The sequence below is a fragment of the Vanderwaltozyma polyspora genome, genomic scaffold (assembly GCF_000150035.1).
Source record: "Vanderwaltozyma polyspora DSM 70294 KpolScaffold507 genomic scaffold, whole genome shotgun sequence".
NCBI classification, from domain to species: Eukaryota; Fungi; Ascomycota; class Saccharomycetes; order Saccharomycetales; family Saccharomycetaceae; genus Vanderwaltozyma; species Vanderwaltozyma polyspora.
The window spans coordinates 31,245-56,821 of NW_001834630.1; the positions used below are offsets into that span (position 1 = coordinate 31,245).

A 25,577-nucleotide genomic window follows, 5' to 3' on the forward strand; every position below is an offset into this window, starting at 1 on the left:
AAGATGAATAAAAGATCATAGACATTGTCGGTATGCATCAATTAGTAAATAGATATCTACACTACTAATCTTAGAGATATTATTTTGAGTATTTCCTTCTCCCAAATTCTTAAATAAGATAAAAAAAATGGTCTCATTTTGTTAGTAGATCTATTTCAAAGACTGTTTTACAATCATTGGGTCCCTTGACCCTTATATCAGGAGGGTTTACCAATGACATCATAAACAAAATTTTACTATGACCACCTGGGCTTATTTAATATTAATCCAATACAATATATTTCGAAAAATTATAGATTGTCTTAAACAGGTCCCTAATTAAAAAGATATTTTCCTTACTTTATTTATATACCCTTATAAACTGTAAATAACCTCCTTTTATGGGTAGATCAAAACTTTTTGAAAACTCACTAGTATATATTATGAAACTACCAATTATTTTTATGTTGTTGCACAAATTTTTTCTTTGTCAACTAAATATGGTTCTTTTTTACAACTAGATAAAGAAACCCACTTTGAAGATAGAATTGTTGAAGAAAAACTATAATATAATACATAATATATGAACGTAAATGCCGTTATTTATTCGTGTTACTTCTGTTTTGGGTTTATCTATGCAGATGTTATTAATTTGTTAATAAAATTACAGTCAAGAAATCAGACGATTTTGTTTAATTATCTGTCGTTTTTCGATTCGCTTAGTTTGACATTTACATTTGAATTGAGATATATGACTTTAAAAAATATGCATTAGTAACCTTTTACAGTATTGCTACTATTTTTACTACTCTTTTTTGTTATCAACCTGGTCTTATAGAACGGGAATAAATTAACTAAAAGTACATTTTCGAATTTTGTTCTGCAATTTTTTGAAGGTTATTCATTAATTAAGGTATTCACATTACTCCATTGTAATTAATGATAACGTTCTTGTTGTTTATTTTTTTAAAATATTAAGTACAAGTTACAGTACATGGAATATGCTAATCAAAACGATAAATTTTCTTTTAGTGCGATTCAGTGTGGAAATGTTGTTAAACAAAGTTAAGTGAGTTGTATTTCAGACACATCTAACTTAATGCTAGACATCTAATTGTTATTCTCTTGAAAAATGTAGAACGATTTATTCAGAATTAAATATCTAAAAAGACTATTGAAACCATGCTACTTCATTAACATTATGATACTTGGGAGAACGATACCCTCCTATGATTGTATTCGATAGTGATCAACAATGATAATATATAAGGAAAACTTCTAAGACCTGATTCTACAAATACATAATAAACTACTATAACATATCAACTAATTTACTTTTTCTTAATTTCCAATATTGCAAATTTAACTCTTAAATTATTAAAATGTTTAAATTTGCTGCATCGAGTAAGAAGCACTCGTCCTCAATAGATCTAAATGTTATTCTATGAATACTATATTGTAATAGCCATTTTCTGTTTCCATCTTATAATTTTTGGACAAATTTCAAGCAAGACGTAATTATAAGTTAGTGCTTAAACATTCAACTTTATGGTGGTTGTAACTAAAAGAAAAACATCATGTGTGTTAAGAAATTAACATCATTTATTGAGTGGATAAGTAAACTGTATTCTAAATAAAATTATTGAACAATAAATAAGCCAATTTTTTCAGAACGCTAATGTACATTAATTTTTCATCTAAAGAAATCTTATATATTTTCTTACTTTCGGAACGTAAAATAAACAATAAAAAAATTTAAAAAAGCTTGTTTGAATTTTATTTAATCATATATAAAACAAGATAATATGATTGAATTATATATATATATTAGATGAATAAGCCATTATACATATTTAAGAGCTTAATATTCTTTTCAGAAGTTCTTTCCTTACTACCTTATTGAAGTTAAGCAATAAATTTTTGCTACTGAGATAGCTTAATTACCTTTGCGAAAATAATCAAGAAAATATATTGAAATTAATAAAATAAATTAGCTAGTATTAAAGTAAGTCAGCCAGCATTAAATTAAATAATACTTTAGGAAGCAAGGCGACAAATAATATAAACAGATGCATTATAATGAGATTTACATTTATCAATTTATTTAATATACTTGACATGAGTGAGTAGCTTCAAAGGACAGTTTTATTATCTCCAGGAAGATCATTTTGATTCTTCCATATCAAGTTAAGAACAAAAGTGTTACCCAGTTAAATATAACCGTTTTGAATAGAAGGCTACCGCTGTTTAAGCTGAAAGGTTTTTCGAATTCATCATTTCAAGTACCAGATATCATGATAAGAGGCGAACTGACCACCCCACTTATTGTGTTTTTCTGTAAGTTTTGCCCATGCTATTCTCCTCAGTGGAAAGCTTCCTTTCCAAATCGTTATTATAAATTTAATATTCGATAAGATACGTATTGTATTGTAACAGAGGGGGATTAAGGAACAATAATTGGTTTAAACCTTATAAAAATGGAAGATATAATTTTCAATCCAGTATATTCTGATTGCGAAAAACATTTTAAAATTAATTATGTGGTAGCTAAAGTAGATTGTATATTAAACTTAACTATTGAACAAAAAGGTTAGCTACTGGTTGTCTATACATTTTTCGCTATTGGTTATATTTTAAAATCAAAAATCGGTCTTTTTCTATAGTAAAGTGATAAATTGATATAAAGCCATTTGCATTAAAGATTAAAAGTTCATCCTATATACCAAGACTTATTTGTTTGGACCATTATTTGGAAACTTATTGTATCAAAACCTTTGAAAGAGATTGAAAATTAAGACTATTTTGTTCAAATTTCTGGATTCTGAAGACTTATGTGCCCAATGTTAATAATTGCCAGAAATAGATGGATATAATAAGTGAAAAGGATGAGTTTTGTGTCTTCAATTATATCTGTAACTATTGGTTTTTTTGCTCGATTTCATAATTGTAAGGATAGGAAAAACCAACAAATACATCTTACTTGATATAACATATAGTAAAGTTCCTTTTACTTATTAGAATAGTACTGGGCTAGTTTGGAATTTCATAAGAGCATAACTGAAGCTTTGTGTCTTGATAGATCTGGAAATGAGTTTCTTGCGTTTCTTGCTCGAGTATTAATACGAGTATATACTACTACTATTCTTCGATAACTTGCATTAGCAACTTCACTATATCTGAGTGCTGTAAATAAGTGTTTTGTCTTTGGTCTTACTACTGATACCTCCAATAGGGAGAATACACTTTCAAATGAGGTCAAGAAGAGAAACTTCTATCAAGTGACTAACAATTTTATATATTTTTAGTTATTATGTTAATCAAAAAGTATGTATGGAAAACATTTGAAATACAATCAGTCAAAATTGCATATAGATATATTATTTTTTACTTGTCATTGCAGATTTATGTTTAGTAATACCATTATTGGATAGTTTACGTTCTTTAAGAAATAGGATAGTTGCTACTACTGGTACTTTCGCAAATGTCAATGAAATGAAGAGAAGTGAAAGTAATTAGGATAAAGTTTATAGAAACTTAAATTGCCATTAATAATCAAACATCCTCGATTGAATAGATGTAATATCTAAGCTTCTACTCGCCATATTGTATATAAATAACTGAGCTGTTTTCTGGTTATTAGAATTGTAATTATGACTTCTCTATATTTATTATTAATGATCCCGGTAATATGAAAACTGTTGGGAGCATTTTCTATATAAATATAAACCAGAACTTCATGCTGAAGATTAAGATTTATTTTCTGTATATTGTATATTTTATGCTTCGTCTAAGAAATGCAGGAATTGATGCTGATCTATCAATATGATGGCAGTGTACAAAAGAAACAAAATAAACTCGAACAAAATTATAATGAGTTTACAGTAAAAAAGTATTTTACTATTGCATTTCTAACCGGAATGCCTAATATTTTTATAGGTTTACGCATCATTTTTAAACACAGACTACTTTTTGGGTATTAATAAACATTATTGATAATGTGATTTTACGTTTAATAGAAAATTGAATAACCGGTAGAATTGAGGGATCGAATAATGTGATTGTAAAAATTCAGTGATTATTTAAAATATTGGCCGGAAAGATTGATAACTTGAAATCTCAAATATTCAATATTAACAAGATATCATTGTGAAAATGATGTTGTTAGGTGGGGTGTTGGTAATTAGGTTATTCCTGATGTCAATATGCATTTGTTTTATTTACTAAGATTTTGGAAGTAAATAAATTAATTAAGTAATATATATTTTTTTAATGAAAGTGTTCATTGATATTTCTTTAAACTTCCTTAAAATGAAGGAAAGGACAAACTAAAAGTAAAATTTAAACAAACTTAAACTTAAAATTACAATTTATAAGAAGATGGAATTATTAACAGGTTTGGTTTGATTGTATTGATTACGCTTAAGTACAAATTGATAAAATAAGGACAGAGGACTTTGTCATGTTTCATGATAAGAATGTCACTAATAGAACGCGAATACAACGTACATAAAGGACATAGTTCCTGAAGTAAAGATATACACTTCTTGTTATTAAACAGAACACCATAGAGATCTTTATATATTTAATACTACTGTATAGTTATTATAATAGTTAATTAACCTCATAGAGCTTATAACTAGTAACCTTAAGTATTGACTTCTACGGCTTGTTTCCCTAGATAAATACTTAATACATTAATATTTAATATTCCGGACCAAACAATACATGATAATCAAGTGATTTTACACATTACGAATTAATAACATATTTTATACAGTTTTTTATATGTTTGTATTCCTAGTTGATTTTGATTCCTTAATTTCCTATTTCCAATTATGGGCAAAAATTATATACAAGATACATATTCCTCGCTTAAAATATTCGACATATTGATATTAGATGTAACAGTGCTTTTACTGTTACAATTATCATTCTTATGCATATCCATATTCTTTTAAACCCAAAGTTGCCATTTAGCTTATTACTATTATCCAGAGGATTGCATACCAAATTATAGGATCCTTATATCTGTATTCTAATAGTATGACAAGAGATCTTTCATAACTTACGGAATTGCATATATATTCTTTACTTAAAATTGGTTTAAGATTATATAAATAATATATTCTATTTCGTTGTATTTGCTTTTTAAACTATTAGACCCTGATCATGTTTCATCTTAAACGTGTTTATAGAAGCTCAATCAAAGCTAAATACCCCATAACATTCTCAAGATGACAAACTTCAATATATATAAACGCAAAAACCAACTTATTTTACATAGCTATTAATAATTGACTAATGGAATATGATTAAAATATTTAGAAGTCCTGAGAACAAATATTTCAATGCAATTTATATTAAGCAAATATTTAAGGCATAAGCAATAAAAGGTAGACTTTATGTTAGATAAACTTTTAAGTGTCTTCAAGAACTTTCTATATTCAATATAGACCATCAAAACTATTCACTATAATAATCTACAGTTTCTCCAGCCCGTGATAAGACAAAAACTTATTGTATAAGGCTAATCATCCTTTGTATTTTGTGTGATCAACGTTTTCCAAATACGTTTTAGAATAGGAGTACGTATATGATCGTCTACATTGAATACATCATTTCTCTCTCTGAATGATTTCTTTTTTAATATAATGTCAGATCTTTTAGAGTGACAAAATTCTATCCTTATAGTAATAGATGAGAAATAGCTTCTAATTCCATAATTTTGAGATGCATAATATCAATCTTATCCAGTGATTTATGTTGCCACAGACCTGTAGAAGTACTCGATTTCAATTGAAAGAGAATATGGCAGCAATTCATTATAGTTGAAAAAAGAAATAAAAAGACTTCGTTTATTTAAAAATTTCACCCTTTAAAGAAATCAACTAATAAATACGACAAAACAATTATTCTTTTTTGGGTTGAGACTCGAAAACTAAAAACGATAACATTTCATTGAATATAGGACCATACTTTTGCAATTGCTGAATCTTCTGGAATTGAAAATCCGAGACAACAAATAAATCGCCATATTTGAATGATTATTATACAGGAGATCAATTATTTTCAAGAAATTGCTCGTTCCAAGTGTAAGATTAAGAAAAACTCAAAGATATATCGAGAGCCTGTGACTGGAAGCTCACATTTCATTGTTAGCTTTGAAGATGGTTTCATTGTTGCTCCACATAAAATGGAATGAAACTTTACCATTCGGCATTTTTAATTTTTAACACTAAATGAAAAGAGGTGCCATTTAAATCATGACCCCACATTTATACATATATAACCATTCTGAGATTTGAAACATTAGTATAACCGGAAAAACCAACCATTCTGGTAAATGATAAATGGCTGTAGATGATGTTAGATCCGAAGGATCTAACCCCATATTAGGAAGAAATGAATAGCATCGTATAATATGTACTTATTTAATTTCTAGAGGAGAACTAACAACTGAACCCACAAATAATAGCTTTTGGCCAATCTAATCTGAAGAGGTATCCAATCATAAGTAACTCTAACAAAAAAATGTAATTGTGCTATAAATTACAGAAATCATTTACAATAACCTAACTTTTCCGTTAGTTTTTAAGAGGATACTAAACTGCAACTTTTTAACGACCATTTTAAAATGTTATCCGAGCTAATAATTTAGTTTCTCACAATATAATTTCTTCTATTTCCACACTTGCAAACGTAAATTACGAATATTCTTCTAAAATATTTATAAAGTTTCGTTCGTCATCTAGTATTACAAATTTTATTACGACAGCTAATAAATTCGGTAATTCTCGCAATAATAATTATGATGGTAAAACCTGAACGATGTCAAAAATCTTATTAGACTCAATCCTGCTTCTTCGCATTAGGTGGGGAAATCTTCTCCCCCCACCACCAAATTCAAATAAAAAAAACCATCAATAATTTCTTGCCTTGTACGACCGAAATAGTGGAAATATCAGGAATATTAAGACTTGTCATTCCCCCTACACCCCATAAATTATTCTGGTCAATATCTCTTAATCACCTCCCCACTCTCTAACCCCACACGATTAAATACACAGGAAACAAAAAAATAATAATAGATTAAAACGCCATTATTAGAATCTTAATCTACTACTAATTTATCATTATAATCTTATTTTTTATTAATAGTTATCAAAGAGTGGTAAATTAAATATTCACTTACAGGACAGTATAAGTAAAATTACGAATATCAAGAAATCAGAAAATCCCAGTAATGGCATCTGAGATTAGGCCGGAAAATTGACATTAACTCACATCTATCGAAGATCAAGAGCATTAAAAAGGGGGCGTACGGGATACGGGGAGCGAGATATTAGAGAGATATGACGAAAACAGGAATTTGGAAAAAAAATTCCACACGACACAAAAGAAAAGAAAATTTCTCGAATGCAAGTTGTGTGCGTAATTTTCTCCGACGAATAAGAGAAAGTATCATACACACAACGTTTTTCCGTGGGAACGACGTTAAATACACCTGAACACCGCGCTATTAGCGGGCGACCTGTATTTCGAATCTCTTTGTATCAACACAACTTCCGAATTCGTGTTTTTTTGCTCTCAGAAATTAGGGTAAAAAAAGAAAGAAAAAAAAAAAGGGAGAAGACATTAGAAAACACAAAAACGCAAAAAAAAAAAAAATAATAAATAAACCGCACGTTTGTTGGCCGGCCAGACAATACTCAGAGGAGGCTTTTGGTTTGTCGGGGATTCGAATGCCGACTGTACCGATTGTGCTTTGGAGGGCAGAAAAAGATTGGGTTGTTGATTAAACAAAACACAAAAACAACTGATTTTTCGAGATTAAAAAACACACAAACAAACTTACAATGAAATTTCTCCGTCGCTCTTCCACAAAGAACAATACGTAGAAAAGATATCCTAATTTTATAACTTCTGTATAAACATACATTATATCCTTATTTTTTCTTTAAAAAAAAGAAATTAAAAATTTGTAAAATAAAGATATTTTATGTGTACTTGCGTCCGTCTCTCTGGCTTTGACAGTCACAAAAGCTTTGCTCGAAGAAGGGAAAGCTATACTTTACTACTAGCATCGTTATTTTCTACTATTGTTTCCCTAATTGATGTGCTCGGTACGTCGATATCTGAACAATTTGATATGTCTACGTTCTTGTGCCACAAAAAGCGGTAAGACAGTACTGGAACAATCTAAAGGGAGATTGATTGATGATGAATTGAATAATTTTTTTCAGTTGGGATAATGAAATAACTCGAATTATTCCTGGGGTTTGCAGAGGATTTATGGTACAAAAGTTCGAAAGGTTGGTTCGATTTTCGGATAAAATAAAAAAAACATTCTAAATAAAATTTAATAAGTACGGAACTTTTTTTAAACTTGATTTTGTTCATAATACGATTATGATGCATATTGTAGGTATATGGTACAATAACTACAATTAAATATTACTTGAAAATCAATCAATTTGTCTAGAAGAGTTTGTTCTGCCTACCATTTTTTATCCAGGTTTTTTTGTTCCTAATGTTTCTCAAATGTTAATAAGAGAAAGAGAAGACAAGGGAGGGCTTCGAAAATAAGACCAATAATTTCAATCTACTTTTAACAAGAATAAGTGAATAGTTACAATCATGAAAAAAAAGGTCTTATCCTTGTTTGATGCAATTGAATTTTATCTGCATAAATTTCTTCGTAATCTTACCATATTTTACTTCCGCAAAACTTGTCTGTGTTTTATTCTTTTTTTTTTTTTTTTTGCAATTTGCTTCACATTTTGATCACTTTCGAGTTCGAAAAAATTACAAATGTTGGCTTTCTTGGATATAATTAACGTGGAGTTACCACTCGTAGCGGTACCATTGTGGGATAGTTGTTTCAATTGAATGTTTTCTCGTAGAGGCCAAAGAAACTTGAATTGGTTTTAGTTATATTTTATTTCAATAAAATGGTTCTAGAAGGATAGTAAAAAGTCGAAAATTCTCAAAATGACGATTGAAGGCCAAACAAATTCCACACACAAAATTAATTGTACGTTAAGGATTGGGCAATTTGGTTCACCTCGAGCAGAAATTAGGTATTTTCCTTAAAAAATAAATCCTGAATGGGTTGGGTTTGTCGTCTTATGGGTGTCAATTTTTTCGAAATTTTTCATATAAATAGACATAACTTATTTTAATTTATCTCGAATTTATATCCTTAACTTCAATTGTATTAATTATATTTACATATTATAATACAAAGTTTCTAAATACACCAAGCACTTGTCTTTCCGACGGTCTATACCATAAACTACACAAGTTTCCCCTATAATTAATTAACTCAATACAAAATGGTTCACTTAGGTCCAAAAAAACCACCAATGAGAAAAGGTTCCATGGCTGATGTTCCAAAGGAATTATTAGACCAAATTGCCGACTTCGAAAAGATTTACGACACTCCAGCTCCTGTTTTGAAGGCTATTGTCAAGCACTTTACTTCTGAATTGGACAAAGGTTTGTCTAAGAAGGGTGGTAACATTCCAATGATTCCAGGTTGGGTTATGGACTACCCAACTGGTAAAGAAAGTGGTGATTACTTAGCCATTGATTTAGGTGGTACCAACTTGAGAGTTGTTTTGGTTAAGTTGGGTGGTGACCGTACTTTTGACACTACCCAATCCAAGTATAGATTACCAGATGCTATGAGAACTACTCAAGACCCAGAAGAATTATGGGAATTCATTGCTGATTCCTTAGAAGCTTTTGTTAACGAACAATTCCCAGAAGGTTGTACCAAGCCATTGCCATTAGGTTTCACCTTCTCCTTCCCAGCTTCCCAAGATAAGATTAACGAAGGTATCTTACAAAGATGGACCAAGGGTTTCGATATCCCAGAAACTGAAGGTAAAGATGTTGTCAAGATGTTGCAAAAACAATTGGAAAAGAGAAACATTCCAATTCGTGTCGTTGCCTTGATTAACGATACCACTGGTACTTTGGTTGCTTCCTTATACACCGATGGTGAAACTAAGATGGGTGTTATCTTCGGTACTGGTGTTAACGGTGCTTACTATGATGTCATCTCTGGTGTTGAAAAATTACAAGGTAGATTGCCAGCTGACATCACTGCTGATACCCCAATGGCCATCAACTGTGAATATGGTTCTTTTGACAATGAACATGTCGTTTTGCCAAGAAACAGACACGATATCATTATTGATGAAGAATCTCCAAGACCAGGTCAACAAGCCTTTGAAAAGATGTCCTCTGGTTACTACTTAGGTGAATTGTTACGTTTGGCTATCTTAGAAATGGTTGACAACGGTCACATTTTGAAGGGTCAAGACTGTAGCAAGTTGAGAAAACCATATATTATGGATACCTCTTTCCCATCAAGAATTGAAGATGATCCATTTGAAAACTTGGAAAACACTGATGAACTATTGTCTAAGACTTTGGGTTTGAGTACCACTGTTCAAGAACGTAAGTTGATCAGAAGAGTTTCCGAATTGATTGGTACCAGATCTGCCAGAATCGCTGCGTGTGGTATTGCCGGTATCTGTCAAAAGAGAGGTTACGACACCGCTCACATTGCTGCTGATGGTTCCGTTTACAACTTGTACCCAGGTTTCAAGGAAAGAGCTGCTGCTGCTTTGAGAGACATCTACGACTGGAAGGAAGACAAACCAGAAAACTACCCAATTGTCATTGTTCCAGCTGAAGATGGTTCTGGTGCCGGTGCTGCTATCATTGCTGCTTTGACTGAAAAGAGATTGGCTGCTGGCAAATCTGTTGGTGTCTTAGGTGCTTAAATTAAATTTTGAGAAATCAATATTTATGATTAACGAATTATTTTATGATTACGATTTTTTTTCTTATCCTTGTTAAGTCGGTTTTAATTAATCGTTTAATGTCTCAAATACATAAATATATAAATATTTGTATTACATTCTGAATAGATAGATGAATTGTGAATTCTATTGAAATTGTTTGATTATATTACTAATTTGTACCATTTTTTAATATAGTTATTGTTCACGGGAACATAAGCGATCTGACAGGGACACTAATGTTAAATGTTATTTATTAATATTTGTTATGAATTCATTATAATATTGCTAAATATGAAATTATACAATGCTTTCCAAGTTTATGGCGTAGTTTAATGTTTTTTCAATTAGCGTAGATTCTTGTTTTTCAGCCTTCTCCAATTCCTTTAATTCCTTATCTACCTCTGGCTCTTCTCCGGGGAAGATTACGTTACCCTTTACTATTTTCCAACCTCTTTCAATAGCGAAAGCTTCTGCTTTCTTTTCGCTCTCTAAAAATAACAAAGCTTTTATATTTGTTAAACTTAATTCTTCATATGATAATTCTGCGTTACGAGCTATTTCTTCTCTTATTGCTATTTTCAATGTTTCTGTGAACACATCAAATTCAGGTACTTTCGAACCTGCTTCTAATAATTCCCATGATTTTTGATAAGCACCTTCCATCAACCATTTTTCAACCTTAATTGGATATGATAATAATGAATCATCCTCTAAATTAGTGATATGCTTACTTAAATATTCTAATTCTGAATGGAATTCAGAAGTATCACCGTGTGATAAAAGGATCAACAAATATAGACTAATCAGTTTAGATTTATACTCTGATTCATTCAATTTTGGATTAGAACAAAAATAAAATACCCTAATTTGTGAAAAATAATTTTGGAAATTTTCAAATTTTAAAGTATAAATACTAACCAAAGCTCCAATCTCTAAAATTTTTTTAGCAATATTTAAATCATTAACATACACCTCATTCGTGTTTGTTAAATCAGGAATCAAAAGATTACTCTTTATAAGTTCAATCTTAACTGGAGCCAATAATTTTTCACAACTTTCATAATCTTTATTGCTAAAGGCAATATTCAAACTCTTCACTAAATCTGCAAGAGAAACCATTCTAACCCAAATATCTTCAATCTATTAGTTCTAACCGGAATATACCCCACTAAATAAAAACCAATTGATCTTGTATAGTAAATATACAATCGATTTTATATTAAACTTTTGGTGGCAAATGTTAATTTATACTTCAAAATCAGCTTATTTTATCTAATTTCCTCTTTTTAAGAAATCTCATTAATCACTTTTTATGAAATTTAGATATCGAAATGTCAAAATGTCGTACACAATGATATACAAGTTCTCATATTTACTGGTTAGGCTATTAAGGTTATCACTGTCTCTGTATGCTCATCATTATCTATGCCAAAAGTCATAAGAACTATAAGAGTTCTGGTGGATCAGAGAGTTCATCCACATCTGTAAGATGGAGATTGTCAGGTAATGATCTGACCCTGTCCCCTATATATTTAAATGCTATTTTTCTTACTTCTCTTTTCATTTTATTTTCAACATAAGGTAAGCCATTAGAAATCTGAATGAATTATATATTTATTATTTAAATGTTTGTACTATTACAGAATTATCTTGCTTGTGGGAATTGTTCATGATTGAGTTTGCTGCTCTTCAGTGAATTGGACACCGACTCTAACTTTTTCCGAACTTCCTCTTGAAAGTTTTCTAATCTTTTTTTGTAAAGTTATGATTCTAGAACGAACTGAAGCACTTGTCTTCAAATCGTCTTTACTAATTTGGACTACAATCTCAAATTCATAATTGTTATCACGAGTTGCATTAGAAGCCGTGTTAGTTACTGTAGAGTTAGAAGAAACAAGTTTTTCATCAATCGTTAGTTCCTTGAATTTTTCATTAGTATCATCTCTTTCCAATATTTTGAAATTTAAGAACCCATCTCTGATGTTACCACCTGGATGAACACCACATATAACAAACATGATGGTACCAATGTATTTAGTCCACCATATAATCCTTTTTCTTTCATATTTATTTGTGTCCCGCAGCACTATTTCTTCTAATGAACGCATATATTGTTCTTCTGGTTCTGGAATATCACCTCCCCACCTGTTACATAGTGCAATACCGATTAGAGCTCTGGATCTGTGTGATAAACCATGACATCCAGATATTATACCTGATGTGGCAACGTGTAATGCAGCAGTAGGCTGGAGTTCCTTTGGATAAGAAGCATGAACAAATGCAAGATTACATAATGCCGGTGCGATTCTATTCCATACGATTGTTGGAATATCATGTGAAGGGATTGCTGTTCTCAGCAAATGAAGATATTTATTTGCCAGTAGTGGTGCGTAAGGCCTTGATGCAATAATTAGTGGATCTTGTGAGCGAATTTCTCTAGGCAACATAGAAAAAACTGTACCTTCTCTGACACCACCTTCACTGAAATGAACCGTTCTAATCTTCGGTAATGACTCGAAAATAGCACTCATTAATAAACCAACTGCTGGCAGTTGAGCTGCTCTTCTCTCTGAAACTTTAAATATTTTATGATCCTTCTTACCTGGAACTCTTCCCTTTAACATCAAATAATCACACATTGATGAAAATTCTTCATATGAACTAGAAAAGCCATTGATGATCGTTTGAACCGGATAATCCTTAATTTCTGATAGTAACAAATGACCAATTCCTCTTAGACCACCGCCACAAGTAAATAAATCAAACCCACCCTTTTGTTTGGCTTCATCTATCATATCCTGGGGAATATCAATTTTTTGAATTGCATTAACATATGCCTCTTTTATTTCCATGAATATTTTCTTCTTATCTTGATGTGCTAATCTCCTGGTAAGGGCTACTGTACCATAAGGGAAAGATATTGGTGTCGATGATTGTTTAATTTCCCCATCCACAGCTTTGATCCAAGATAATTGGGTACTTCCACCACCCAAATCCATATACAAACCATTTACTTTATTGAAAGATGAAATAACCCCTAAAGCACCGATTCTACCTTCTTCTTCTCTAGTTAAAATTTCAACTGCCCATCCAGTGGAATCATAAATTGCATCAATAAATTCTTGAGAATTAATAGCTTCCCGGGTAGCTTCAGTTGCTACCATTCTTACACTTTTTTCTGGTACACCAAAATCTTCACAGATCAATTTAAATCTTTTCATTGCTGCACATATATCATTTATTGTCTCCGGAGGAATAGGTCCTTTAGTTAACGAATTAGGAGCATACTGTACATCGATCAAAGATACACCAACTCTGTCTTTAAAGACGCATGGCATTATTCTAGCATGATGGGCAGCTTTCGAAGAGATACTAAACCTAACACCGTTAGAACCAATATCTACCACACCAATTAAATTTCTTGACACAACCTCGGTTTCATTATCAGTAATGTCCAATATCGCAGACATATCTCTATAGTAGTATAATTATGGCTATGAATTGTTATAATCAATTTTTTTAGAGGAAATCAGAACTAATAAGAAGATAAAAATCTGGAATCAAACAAAATACGGGTATCCTATTGTAGTGGTATAAATATTAATCTGAAATTCAATTATCAAAATAGAATATGCAATGTTTCCACAGTCTAGAATATGCAATGTTTCCACAGTCTAGAATATGCAATAAAAGTTATAATTTAAAAAAGGAAGACTGGGAAAGTTCAGATAAAGGAGAAGAAAACACCAATTCTACAAATCTTCAAATTGATTGCAACACCCAAGTTATAAGTAAGTATCCAAATACAATCTTAATTTAAAAGATCGATTATGACTAACAATCAATATACACATTTATCTCATTTTTTCAGTTTCTCAATTTATGGCAATACGATAAATTTAATTGAACTGGAAATTGTTGATCGTACAATAAAAACCGAACGGGGTTTTCACTTTTTTTTTTCTTTCATCCCGATTAGAATTTGGAATTACCGAAAATGCATATCACGTGGTTCATCGTAAAATTTACTCTAGACCATAGTTTAGGAACAGTTATATCAGATTTATGGGCATCGATTAATTGACCTGATATATCAATGAACATTAAGCAACTAAATTAAACTCAAAGGGTTAATCAATGACTGATGATTTTATTCAAAAAATACCAGTATAATTTCAATTTTTTTTTTTCACACCGTAGTTTTAACCATTACAGTTATCAAGATCTTGGAAAGAAATCTAAAACAACCTAAAACATACTGGAATTGGAAAAAGGAAATCTAAGAACCTCAACATTATTCCTAAAAGGCAAGCCGTCAAAATAAATGATTAAACATTCCTTATTTTTCTTTTTTCCCTTCCTGATGCTTCTGATGCTTGAATTCCTTCGTTTGCGAAACACTACTAGTACAATTAATATAACTACCGAACTATTATACACTCACAACAATAACTTTGAGAACCCAATCTGGATTGCAAACATTAGATCAATCATCAATTGGTCATATTCAAAGAGAAAAGTAATAATAGACGCTTTATTTATTGAAAATGTATGTCTCTTTATATAGCTCAACTCAAGTTCTATATTTGAGTTGTTTTTGTGGCCGGGCGGCTAAAATAAAAAATAAAAAAGTTAAGAAGGGGGCCTTAATGACACAAAAACAAATGTTTGGCTTAAATTTCCAAAAGGTATAAAAAGGGGGAGGTTTACACTTCAAACAATTTCTTTTCTTCCCCCCACTTATTTATATCTGACTGATGGTCAGAGAGATGAGACGCTAATGACTAGAAAATTGTAGATAGCATCCATAACACTGCATAGGTATAGATGTTTGGGCGTGCATTTTGCAATGACAGACTTCAGTAATTGGAGTTGTGAATATCATACTACATTTGATGAGATTGTCCGTATTGAGAATAAGTTCAAAGAACATTTGAAAGTGGACAAGAGGACTAGACGAAGACTACTAGAATGTTGTTCAAAGGATTTTGAAATTTTAAAGTTTAAAGGACTACATGGTATCCCTTGTTATCAAATAGAAAAAATTAACGTTAATATAGAGATAATAAGTTTAAATGGTTTAAATACAAATAATAATGGAAGACTAACGGAGAAATGGAATCCCGATAGAATTGGAAATTTCGATTTTGCGTCATATAATAAAAGGGAGAAATTATTAATTGATAAAGAAACAAAAGTTTTACTAAGTTGGATTTCTGGCTTGAAATTAGAAAATGAAGACATCATGGAATTCCCAAATCCATTAATAAAAATAAATTCTGAATTCAATTCATATATTATTGAAACGTGTAATTTTTGTTATTTAACAAAAGAGCTACTGGTTTATTCTCCGAAGTCAAGCCTTGATGAACTAATGCCAAATGATTTAAATAAGAATTTCGAAAAGCTAGAGAATGAAAAAATCATTCAATGTGAATTAAACTTCAATCAACATTATTCTTCAGAAATCTTACCGTTTTTGGAATTTAAACCCTACAGAACTATATTGTTTCTTAATAACTTTTTAATTGAAGTTAATATGAATGGTATTTCAAGTCAAAATATACCAGAGAAAACAAAAAGAGAATTTATTAATTGGAATTATGAAAACCAATCAGAAATAAATACTTCTTGGGATATTAATTTATGGTCAAAAGTTTTTGATGAGGATTATAATGAGATTGAATTTCTGAAATTAAAGACCCCCAATGAAATAATAACTGAAGACGTAATAGAAAATTTCAAATCATATAATTCGAAAAGGTTCAAAGTATATTGGAAATTAGATAAAAATGAAACCAAAAAATTGGAATGGAATCCAATAAAATCTTATATATCTAAAAATTTAACTACAAAGATATTGCTGAATGAAAAATTGACCAAACAGAATGAATATACGATTAAAAAACCAGAATTGAATTTTAAGAAAATCTTATACAATATAATTGATTTGATTGATATTGAAAATGGTACTTTTGGTTCATTAAACTTAGTACTAAACAACAAAATAGAAAATAGTTTTCAAGATCCACTAACAAAAAATGATGAATCTTCTTCCATAAATGTAGAAAAAGAAATATCAGAATCGACTTTACAAATAAATACATCAATGATACCACACAAAAGATCTTATATAGATGAAGAGTTAAAATCGATTTTAGAGATTAAGCGAAAAAAGAAAAATCTGAACGACAGAAATCTAAAAGATTCAGAAGACAAAACTGGTTCAATTTTAAGTTTTATAAACCAAGGAATTATTACAAATATACCCAGAGATACTGTACTCTCAGATAGACAAATAGTTTCTGATCAAACAATTACTGAATCAAATCAGTTACCAAAATTTGGCTTGAAGATAAAATTTAATTGTAAAGAGATAGCCGGAAAGACAGTTATATTAAATGGTAAAAAAATAAGGGAAAATCATAAGATAAAAAATATCCTTGAAAACAAAAGTCAAATTAAAATTCTGGAAAAAGAATTGAGCTATGATTGTGACTTCATTTTAAATGCAACAACTTGTCTTGTTAGAATCAAACTAGATAATTTTTTCCAAATTTCCAAGAATGGTTATTTATTTTACCAAAAGAAATTAATGGATCTAACTACTGAATTTAAGAGGGTATTAGTATTAGTCGAATACTCAAGCATTATTGAAAGCACTGATAAGGATATTTTTTGGAAACTTCATCTATATTTGAAAAACTATCAATTTTATACTTATATTATACCTTCAAATATTGAGGAAATCGCAAGAAAAATATCTTTATTGATATCCAGATATTCATCAAAGTATAATGACAATGAGTTAGATTGCAATAGTTCTGAGGAACAAATATTACAATCATTAAATTTCAATATTTTCTTAGTCAAAGATATCTTAAAAAAATTTACCTTATTTGATTTTTTGAAAGGATTAACTCTGAATTGTGATAATAGGAACCAAAATATCTTGACAAAACAGCAACTAGCAAGAATCAAAACGTTGCTGACACTAGAGTGGTAACAATGACAACTTCTTAAAATCGATTGTTGAAGTAAATAATTTTACACGACATACTAATATATTCTATTAAGAATCCTGGTAGTAAACGTAAACGCTCTGTTTCAAAAAAAAAAACAGAGATAGATCGATGGAAAATACTACTTTATTTATCACTTAAAAATTGCAAGCTTAAAAGAACTATTCAAGAAGTGATTGTTATTTCAATTGACCAAAATCAAAACAAAACATCATCACCATCAATTGAATCTATCATATAACCACAATGACTGTTTTATCAGCTGCAATTATGACTCGTGGTGGTAAACCACTGTTGTCAAGACAGTTCAAAGAACTAACCAAAGAACGTGTCATTGAACTTTTATCCAATTTCCAAGGTTTGGTTTCTAAATCCTCTTCTGATCATACTTATGTTGAAGATGAACATGTTAGATATGTATACAGACCATTTGATGACTATTACTTGATTTTAGTTACCAACCGTCAATCCAATATTATTCAAGATTTATCTACTTTGAACCTATTTTCTCAAAGTGTTAATTATTATTTGAACAGTTTTGATGAAGAAGAGATATTTATCAATGCTTTCGAAATTTTGAGTTCATTTGATGAAATCATAGTTATGGGTAACAAAGAAAACTTAACAGTTTCTCAAGTCAATACATATTTGGCTATGGAATCTCATGAAGAAAGAATTCAAGAAATTATTGAACAAAACAAAGAAGCAGAAGCTAATGCCGAAAGAAAACGTCGTGCCAAAGAGATTGCAAGAAGGGAACAAGAAAGAAAACTTGGTATACCATCGTATGAAGGCGAAATGGCAGGACACAAATTTATGGGAAGTAATGATCCAAATATGGCAAATGCATACAACAGTTATTATAGCCAAGCCTCAGTAGCAGCTCAAAAATCATACCTAAACTCTCAACAAACTACTGGTTTGAATGCTGAATCTAAATATGCTCAAATACATCGTGGTAATGGTGGTATGAAATTACAATCAAATCCTAGAGGAGCTGGATTGCAGTCATTCCCGAGATCCAATGTCGAACGTCCTTCACGTTCAGAGCCAGAAGAAATAAAACCTGAAAATAATGGTATTTTAATTTCTATTAAGGAAACCATCAACGCAGAAATATCTAGAGATGGTGCTGTCAGATCAACAGAATTAAAGGGTGTTATGGAATTACGTATCAATGATGAATCTCTTGCTCACTCTAAAGTCACCTTATCTGATTCTGTTAATGTATCAGACAAATCTCTACAATTTAAAACTCACCCAAACATTGACAAAAAATTATTTTTGTCTTCAAAGACTTTGGGATTAAGATCTAGCGATAAAGCTTTCCCATCTAATGACCAAAGTTTAGGCATTCTAAGATGGCGTAAAACTGGTTCAACAGATGATAAATCTTTACTCCCATTGGAAGTTTCTACCTGGGTATCTCCATCAGATGATTCCGAAGGTGTTTTTGAGGTCACTGTTGAATTTGAATTAAACAGCGATTATAACGACAAGGAATTAGAAGATGTCATTTTCAAGATTCCAGTAGCAACAAATAACGCATTTATAAACGATGATAATAACGAAGTAAATGCCACTATCATCGGAACTGATGAAGAAGGTGTTTTAATCAAGCTTGACTCTGTTACTCCTGAAAGTTCTGGTGTATTCAGCTTTTCTATCGATTGTGGTTATGAAGATGCATTATTCCCAATTGCAGTATCTTTCAAACATACAAGTAGCAATGTACAAAGTATTGTTGGCATTAGCGTTGCGGATGTTATAAGCTCAAGTGATGAATCTGGTCATTTACCATATGACAGTATAACTTCATTGGTATCCGAAGAATACGTTATTGTCTAAAAAAGTGATGATGCATAAAGAATCATGTTTCTATTATTTTTTTCTTTATCATTTCCCTTTTTGTTTATTACTTATCCAAATATAAAACACAATCATCACCAGATATAATGGTAAAGTACATGCAAAAGTAAGCAAACTATTATTATATAAAAATCATTCAATTGTCAGTGTCACTCTGCAATTCCATTCCTTTCCCCTCCCTTCACCGAAATATAGAAACTATCTTCGATAGATAAAAAATAAACTACCTGTATAATACAATATCTCGTTATACTCTTAAACTCAAACTCTAATGTATATCTTTAATTGTATAGAATAAGTGCTGTTGATATACATTTTAGTATTTAATTTGTAAATAATGATAAAACATCCTTTTACTAGGCGGCAATGATCAACGCCTTTGTGTCTGATTTACCCGGATCACATGATATTTTGTTTTAGGAATTTTCACATTTCTTTTTATTTTCGAAATTTTTCACTTTTAGACCAACAATACAAGAGATGATGAATAAGAACAAGTTTAGATAAAAGATATATTAATCAAATTACAAATTGATCTTACTAACTTCTTGATGTTTATTAATTGAGTTTTTTCCTTGATTTTATTTTGCTATTTTTGATTAATCTTTTTAATTAAGTAATACAAAGAAATAGATAACTAACATTGAGTAAAGTTTTATTTCAAGATGTCTGCTACTTTGGTTATTGGTGGTAAGGCTCCTGTTGTTGCCTATGCTGAATTGATTGCTGCTCGTATTGTCAATTCATCAAAACCAGATTCCATTAAAATCGAATTTGTTGAAGACAAAAAGGCTTCTCCAGCTACTTTAAATGGCGATTCCGTCGATGTTTTATCTAAAATTGTTACAGCAAACTCCGATGTATTCCCAGAAGGTGCTGCTAACTCTACTGAATGGATTAAAATTGCTTCTGAAGAATTAGTTGTTAAGAACTTCCAACAATTGAATAAATCTTTAGAAAAATTAGATGCTCATTTAAATTTGAGAACATATATTAATGGTGGCCTAAACTTTACCGTTGCAGACATCGCCTGTTGGGGTGCTCTAAGATCCAATGGTATGGTCGGTTCTATCATTAAAAACAAAGTTAATGTCAATGTTTCCCGTTGGTATACTTTGTTGGAAGAAAACACTTTGTTTGGTGGTGTCCATGAATTTTTGACTAAGTCTTTACAAGAATTAAAGAAAGCTTCTACTGCTGGTAAAAAGAAGGAAACCCATAAGGCTAATTTTGAAATCGACTTACCAGATGCTAAAATGGGTGAAGTTGTTACCCGTTTCCCACCAGAACCATCTGGATACTTACACATTGGTCACGCCAAAGCTGCTTTGTTAAACCAATATTTCGCTCAAGCTTACAAAGGTAAATTAATTATCAGATTCGATGATACCAATCCATCCAAGGAAAACGTCGAATTCCAAGATTCTATCTTAGAAGATTTAGAATTATTGGGTATTAAAGGTGACAGAATTACTCACTCTTCTGATTACTTCCAAGAAATGTACGACTACTGTGTTCAATTGATTAAAGATGGCAAGGCTTACTGTGATGATACCCCAACTGAAAAGATGAGAGATGAACGTATGAATGGTATTGCTTCTGTTAGAAGAGATCGTTCTGTTGAAGAAAACTTGAAAATTTTCACCGAAGAAATGAAGAATGGTACTGAAGAAGGTTTGAAGAATTGTGTCCGTGCCAAGATCGATTATGAAGCATTGAACAAAACTTTAAGAGATCCAGTCATTTTCAGATGTAACTTGACTCCTCACCATAGAACTGGTTCCCAATGGAAAATGTACCCAACTTACGATTTCTGTGTTCCAATTGTTGATGCTTTAGAAGGTGTTACCCATGCTTTACGTACTATCGAATATAGAGACCGTAACGCCCAATATGAATGGATGTTAAATGCTTTGAAGTTAAGAAAGGTTCACATTTGGGATTTTGCCCGTGTTAACTTTGTCAGAACCTTGTTATCCAAGAGAAAGTTGCAATGGATGGTTGACAAGAACTTAGTTTCTAACTGGGAGGATCCAAGATTCCCAACTGTTAGAGGTGTTAGAAGAAGAGGTATGACTGTTGAAGGTTTGAGAAACTTCGTCTTATCTCAAGGTCCTTCTAGAAATGTTATTAACTTAGAATGGAACTTGATCTGGTCTTTCAACAAGAAGGTTATCGATCCTGTTTGTCCAAGATTGACCGCTGTTGTTGATCCAGTTAAGATCCATTTAGAAGGTGAAGACGCCCCACAATCTGCAAAGGTCGAAATGAAACCAAAACATCCAAAGAACCCAGTTGTCGGCGAAAAGAAGGTCGTTTTCTACAAAGATATTGTTATTGACAGAGAAGATGCTGATTCTATCGAAGATGGTGAAGAAATTACTTTAATGAACTGGGGTAATGCTATCATCACCAAGAAGAATGCCGATGGTTCATTGAACGCCAAATTGCATTTGGAAGGTGACTTCAAGAAGACTAAACATAAGGTCACTTGGTTAGCTGATACAGAAGATGTTGTTAAAGTTGATTTAGTCGACTTCGACCATTTAATCAGCAAAGATAAATTAGAAGAAGATGAAAGTTTCGAAGATTTCTTAACTCCTGAAACTGAATTCCACACTTCTGCTATCGCTGACTTGAATGTTAAAGACATGAAGGTTGGTGACATCATTCAATTCGAAAGAAAGGGTTATTACAGATTAGATTCTTTGGCTGCAGATGGTAAGCCTTACGTTTTCTTCACAATTCCAGATGGTAAATCTGTTAACAAGTATGGTGCTAAGAAATAAATTTTAAATAAAGCCTTATAATGTATTTATATATTATTTTATTCCTTATATCCTAAATAGTAATGATATGATAAAAGAAGTACCCAATTTATAATTATTTAACCGTTATGAATAATATTATATCTGATGAGAATTTCTGCCAGAGAAAAGAGAACGCTAACAATAATCATCATAATGAACCACCAAGTAACGCGTGCCATATTACGCTCAGCAACTGAATCGACACATATATCAAAAAATTCCAAAAACACTTTACAACGATCATTCAAGACCTGTACTCGTTGGTCGATTTCAAGATATTCCCTCATAGCGACATATAATGGATGCAAACTAGGTTCAAATGACCAGAAAAATTCAGGAGTATCGAGAACACTAGAAGATAAATTTACATCAACTCTTAATTTAAACAATTTACCAGAACGCTTCAATAGTTGTTCTCTTTTTAAACCCAGTGTACCATAAAGGGCTAGTCTTCTAGGTAGTTTTGTAATTGACGATAAAATAGGCGTTACTCTTGATTCAAATCTTGAAAGCTTTGAAGATTGTGCTATTGCATGTGACAAGGTTAATTCTATTATGTGATCGCCTGATCTTAGCGTAATTATATCATTGAAAATTCGAGGCCTTTCATTTTCTTTATCATATTCAAAATGAAATTGTTCAGTTTCTATATCCTGTTCATCCAATGCTCTTATTACCAAGTTTTTATACTCTGAAAATGCAATATCACCTAAAATGTTTTTTTCTTGTTGCTCAGTAAAATTCCAGAATACAATTACACCGTAATGGAAAATAAATATTTCTGCATGTTGATCCTCATCTCTAATTAAAGACATTGGTTTACTGTCAGAGTTCATTTTTATCTGTTCTTTCCTTTCACGTAATTTTTGTTCTATAGGAGTTTCTTCTGCAAAAAATTGTGGTTCGCTGGGATCAAAACTATCTGAATTATTAGTTGGATTTGGTAAATGATCTGGTATTACGGTGACTTCTGGTTCTTGTGACGGTGTTGTTGCGTTTAATTCATAGTTATTATTTGCGTCTTCTAAAATCTCAACACCAGAGTAATATTCATAATGATGATCTCTTTGCTCACTGGTATCTATTAATTCATCGATAAGAGTCTTACCACCAACTACTTTTTTTGAAATATTTGATTTAATTCTGTATCCATCTTTTCCCGGAAGTAAAGGAAGTGTATATGCAACGTAAAGACATTCTGCGTATTGTCTTGGAGAAACTTCATGTGTCGACTTTAAAAATTTAGACATTAAATCCAAATTAAAACCTTCTGCAACATTATAGGCAGTGATACGTGGTAAAATTTCATCCCTATCATGCTGTTGAAACTGTTCACTTTGTAAGTTTTTATAAGAAGAAGAACGATTTCTTAAGAAATTATTAGGCATATAATCCTTGGGAATTTCTGAATTTTCAGGGATCAGTACCAATTTATGCGATGTCTTGGAAGTTCTTGGAGGTATATGACTTAAACCTTTCCCATAATTCGAAGTTCTTAATTTATCATAGATTGAAAACCTATCCCATGACGAGCTTGATCTACGCTCTTCTCTTCTCCCGGAGGGAACATCTGAGGAGTCTGACAATATATTATCTATTGAAATATCACTAAATCTCCCAAATTGTGGAGAAGCAGCTCTATTCACAGATCGTACCTGATTTTTATTTGAATTTAAATACGGGACATAGGAAGATGAACCTATTGAATTTGACGGAACACTAGAAAGAGACTCTCTACTCCTTGCACCAGCGGCATGTCTTGCAAAAGGTGCACTCAATCTGTTTTTATTTGAACGGGAATCTGTCACCAAGATCGAAGGTGATCTTTTCGACATGCTAGAAGTTGCCAAGTGAGCACCGCTCGCATTATTGGATGAATTATAACTCATCTCTAAAAAAGCAACCAAACGAAATACCCCTAAACCCCTCGTTTATACAATCTTGTATCAACTAACTCTTTGAGATACCTACTTTTGAACCTAACCCAATAGCCTGGATGAATCAAAAGGCAAGAGAAAGGTTGGCAAATGAAATGCTGATTTTAAGGTAAAATGAAAAAAAAAAAGAAGAAGAAGATAAAAAAGCAAGCGCAAACCTCCAATTGCTTAAACAGTAAAGCAAACTAAACAACACTCTAGGTCCATTAGTTCACTGATCCTACCCATATTTCCATGTATTTAATACAAATTGTTATAACAGCTTTTAAAGGATTAAGTTCTTAAATATAACCTGAAACTTGAATAACCTTGAAGGAATGATTTTTATTTTTTGGCAAAGCTTGGAAAAATCGGTGTCATTATGTACGTAACTTCTTTTTATGATTCGATTTTGAGGAAAATACGGGATCACGTGGGTTGTTTAACCGGGTAACGTAGGGTACCAAAAGACTTGTCTTAATATGAATGATAGCATTAGCGGCTGCTGTGTCTTCCTGATTTAGGATCTGCACCTAGGGCATAAATTAGAAGGATACCTCTAAAGATAATAGTGTGGCATACGTTTGCTAACCAATAATAACAACAACAACAAGCAAGAAATATATATATCCATATCCATATCCATATCCATATATAGATAATAATACTTTCTCTTTAGCACTGCAGTCTTGTTCTTCTTCTCGAGATGGAATTAATCAGACATAAAAATAATATCCATAACGAAAAAACAGGTAAACCTCTCTTATGCAATTAACCCGTTACCCTTTTATATGTCTCCAATTCTCGTTATATATTTATTTATTTATCGTAAATCCTCTTCATAACCGCTGTCACACCAGTGTTACCCTGCCTGGTCACGTGGAAGACAAGATGAACTATTCCTGTCATTAGATACGAGTATCGGATTCAATGAAAAATTTGGAAATTTCAGAAACTTTTTGGATTTATTTAAAGAAGAGTAGTATAATTTAAAGAAACTAAAACCAACAATTATCCAAGTTTAGCAGGATAAAAGTAGACTATCGAGGTACTTTTTGAGTGCATTCTATTGTTTATACCAGTTTAGTTGTGGAACCTTTTTTGGGCTCAGGTTTTAGTGTTTGGTAGAGCAGAAAATGTCTGATATTGATGAAGATTTATTGG

The 25,577-nt window shown here is 31.3% G+C and overlaps 7 protein-coding genes across 7 annotated transcripts; 4 read left to right on the forward strand and 3 right to left on the reverse strand.

The window, feature by feature from the left end:
* Positions 1-9,314: 9,314 nt before the first annotated feature.
* On the forward strand, positions 9,315-10,775 carry HXK2 (hexokinase 2; the record flags this gene model as incomplete). The annotated part of the gene is made up of 1 exon (XM_001643649.1): positions 9,315-10,775. One exon carries the CDS (start codon positions 9,315-9,317, stop codon positions 10,773-10,775), a length of 1,461 nt encoding a protein of 486 aa, XP_001643699.1.
* A 318-nt stretch (positions 10,776-11,093) lies between these two features.
* Positions 11,094-11,915, reverse strand: RPN12 (proteasome regulatory particle lid subunit RPN12; the record flags this gene model as incomplete). The annotated part of the gene is made up of 1 exon (XM_001643650.1): positions 11,094-11,915. One exon carries the CDS (start codon positions 11,913-11,915, stop codon positions 11,094-11,096), a length of 822 nt encoding a protein of 273 aa, XP_001643700.1.
* Positions 11,916-12,463: 548 nt separating this feature from the next.
* On the reverse strand, positions 12,464-14,266 carry RTG2 (Rtg2p; the record flags this gene model as incomplete). The annotated part of the gene is made up of 1 exon (XM_001643651.1): positions 12,464-14,266. The coding sequence occupies one exon, from the start codon at positions 14,264-14,266 to the stop codon at positions 12,464-12,466; it is 1,803 nt and encodes a 600-aa protein (XP_001643701.1).
* Positions 14,267-15,645: 1,379 nt separating this feature from the next.
* ZIP2 (Zip2p) lies at positions 15,646-17,802 on the forward strand (the record flags this gene model as incomplete). The annotated part of the gene is made up of 1 exon (XM_001643652.1): positions 15,646-17,802. The coding sequence occupies one exon, from the start codon at positions 15,646-15,648 to the stop codon at positions 17,800-17,802; it is 2,157 nt and encodes a 718-aa protein (XP_001643702.1).
* A 262-nt stretch (positions 17,803-18,064) lies between these two features.
* On the forward strand, positions 18,065-19,666 carry Kpol_507p7 (coatomer subunit delta; the record flags this gene model as incomplete). Its single annotated transcript, XM_001643653.1, has 1 exon — positions 18,065-19,666. One exon carries the CDS (start codon positions 18,065-18,067, stop codon positions 19,664-19,666), a length of 1,602 nt encoding a protein of 533 aa, XP_001643703.1.
* Positions 19,667-20,352: 686 nt separating this feature from the next.
* GUS1 (glutamate--tRNA ligase GUS1) lies at positions 20,353-22,476 on the forward strand (the record flags this gene model as incomplete). Its single annotated transcript, XM_001643654.1, has 1 exon — positions 20,353-22,476. The coding sequence occupies one exon, from the start codon at positions 20,353-20,355 to the stop codon at positions 22,474-22,476; it is 2,124 nt and encodes a 707-aa protein (XP_001643704.1).
* Positions 22,477-22,574: 98 nt separating this feature from the next.
* On the reverse strand, positions 22,575-24,386 carry RMD8 (Rmd8p; the record flags this gene model as incomplete). The annotated part of the gene is made up of 1 exon (XM_001643655.1): positions 22,575-24,386. One exon carries the CDS (start codon positions 24,384-24,386, stop codon positions 22,575-22,577), a length of 1,812 nt encoding a protein of 603 aa, XP_001643705.1.
* Positions 24,387-25,577: the final 1,191 nt, after the last annotated feature.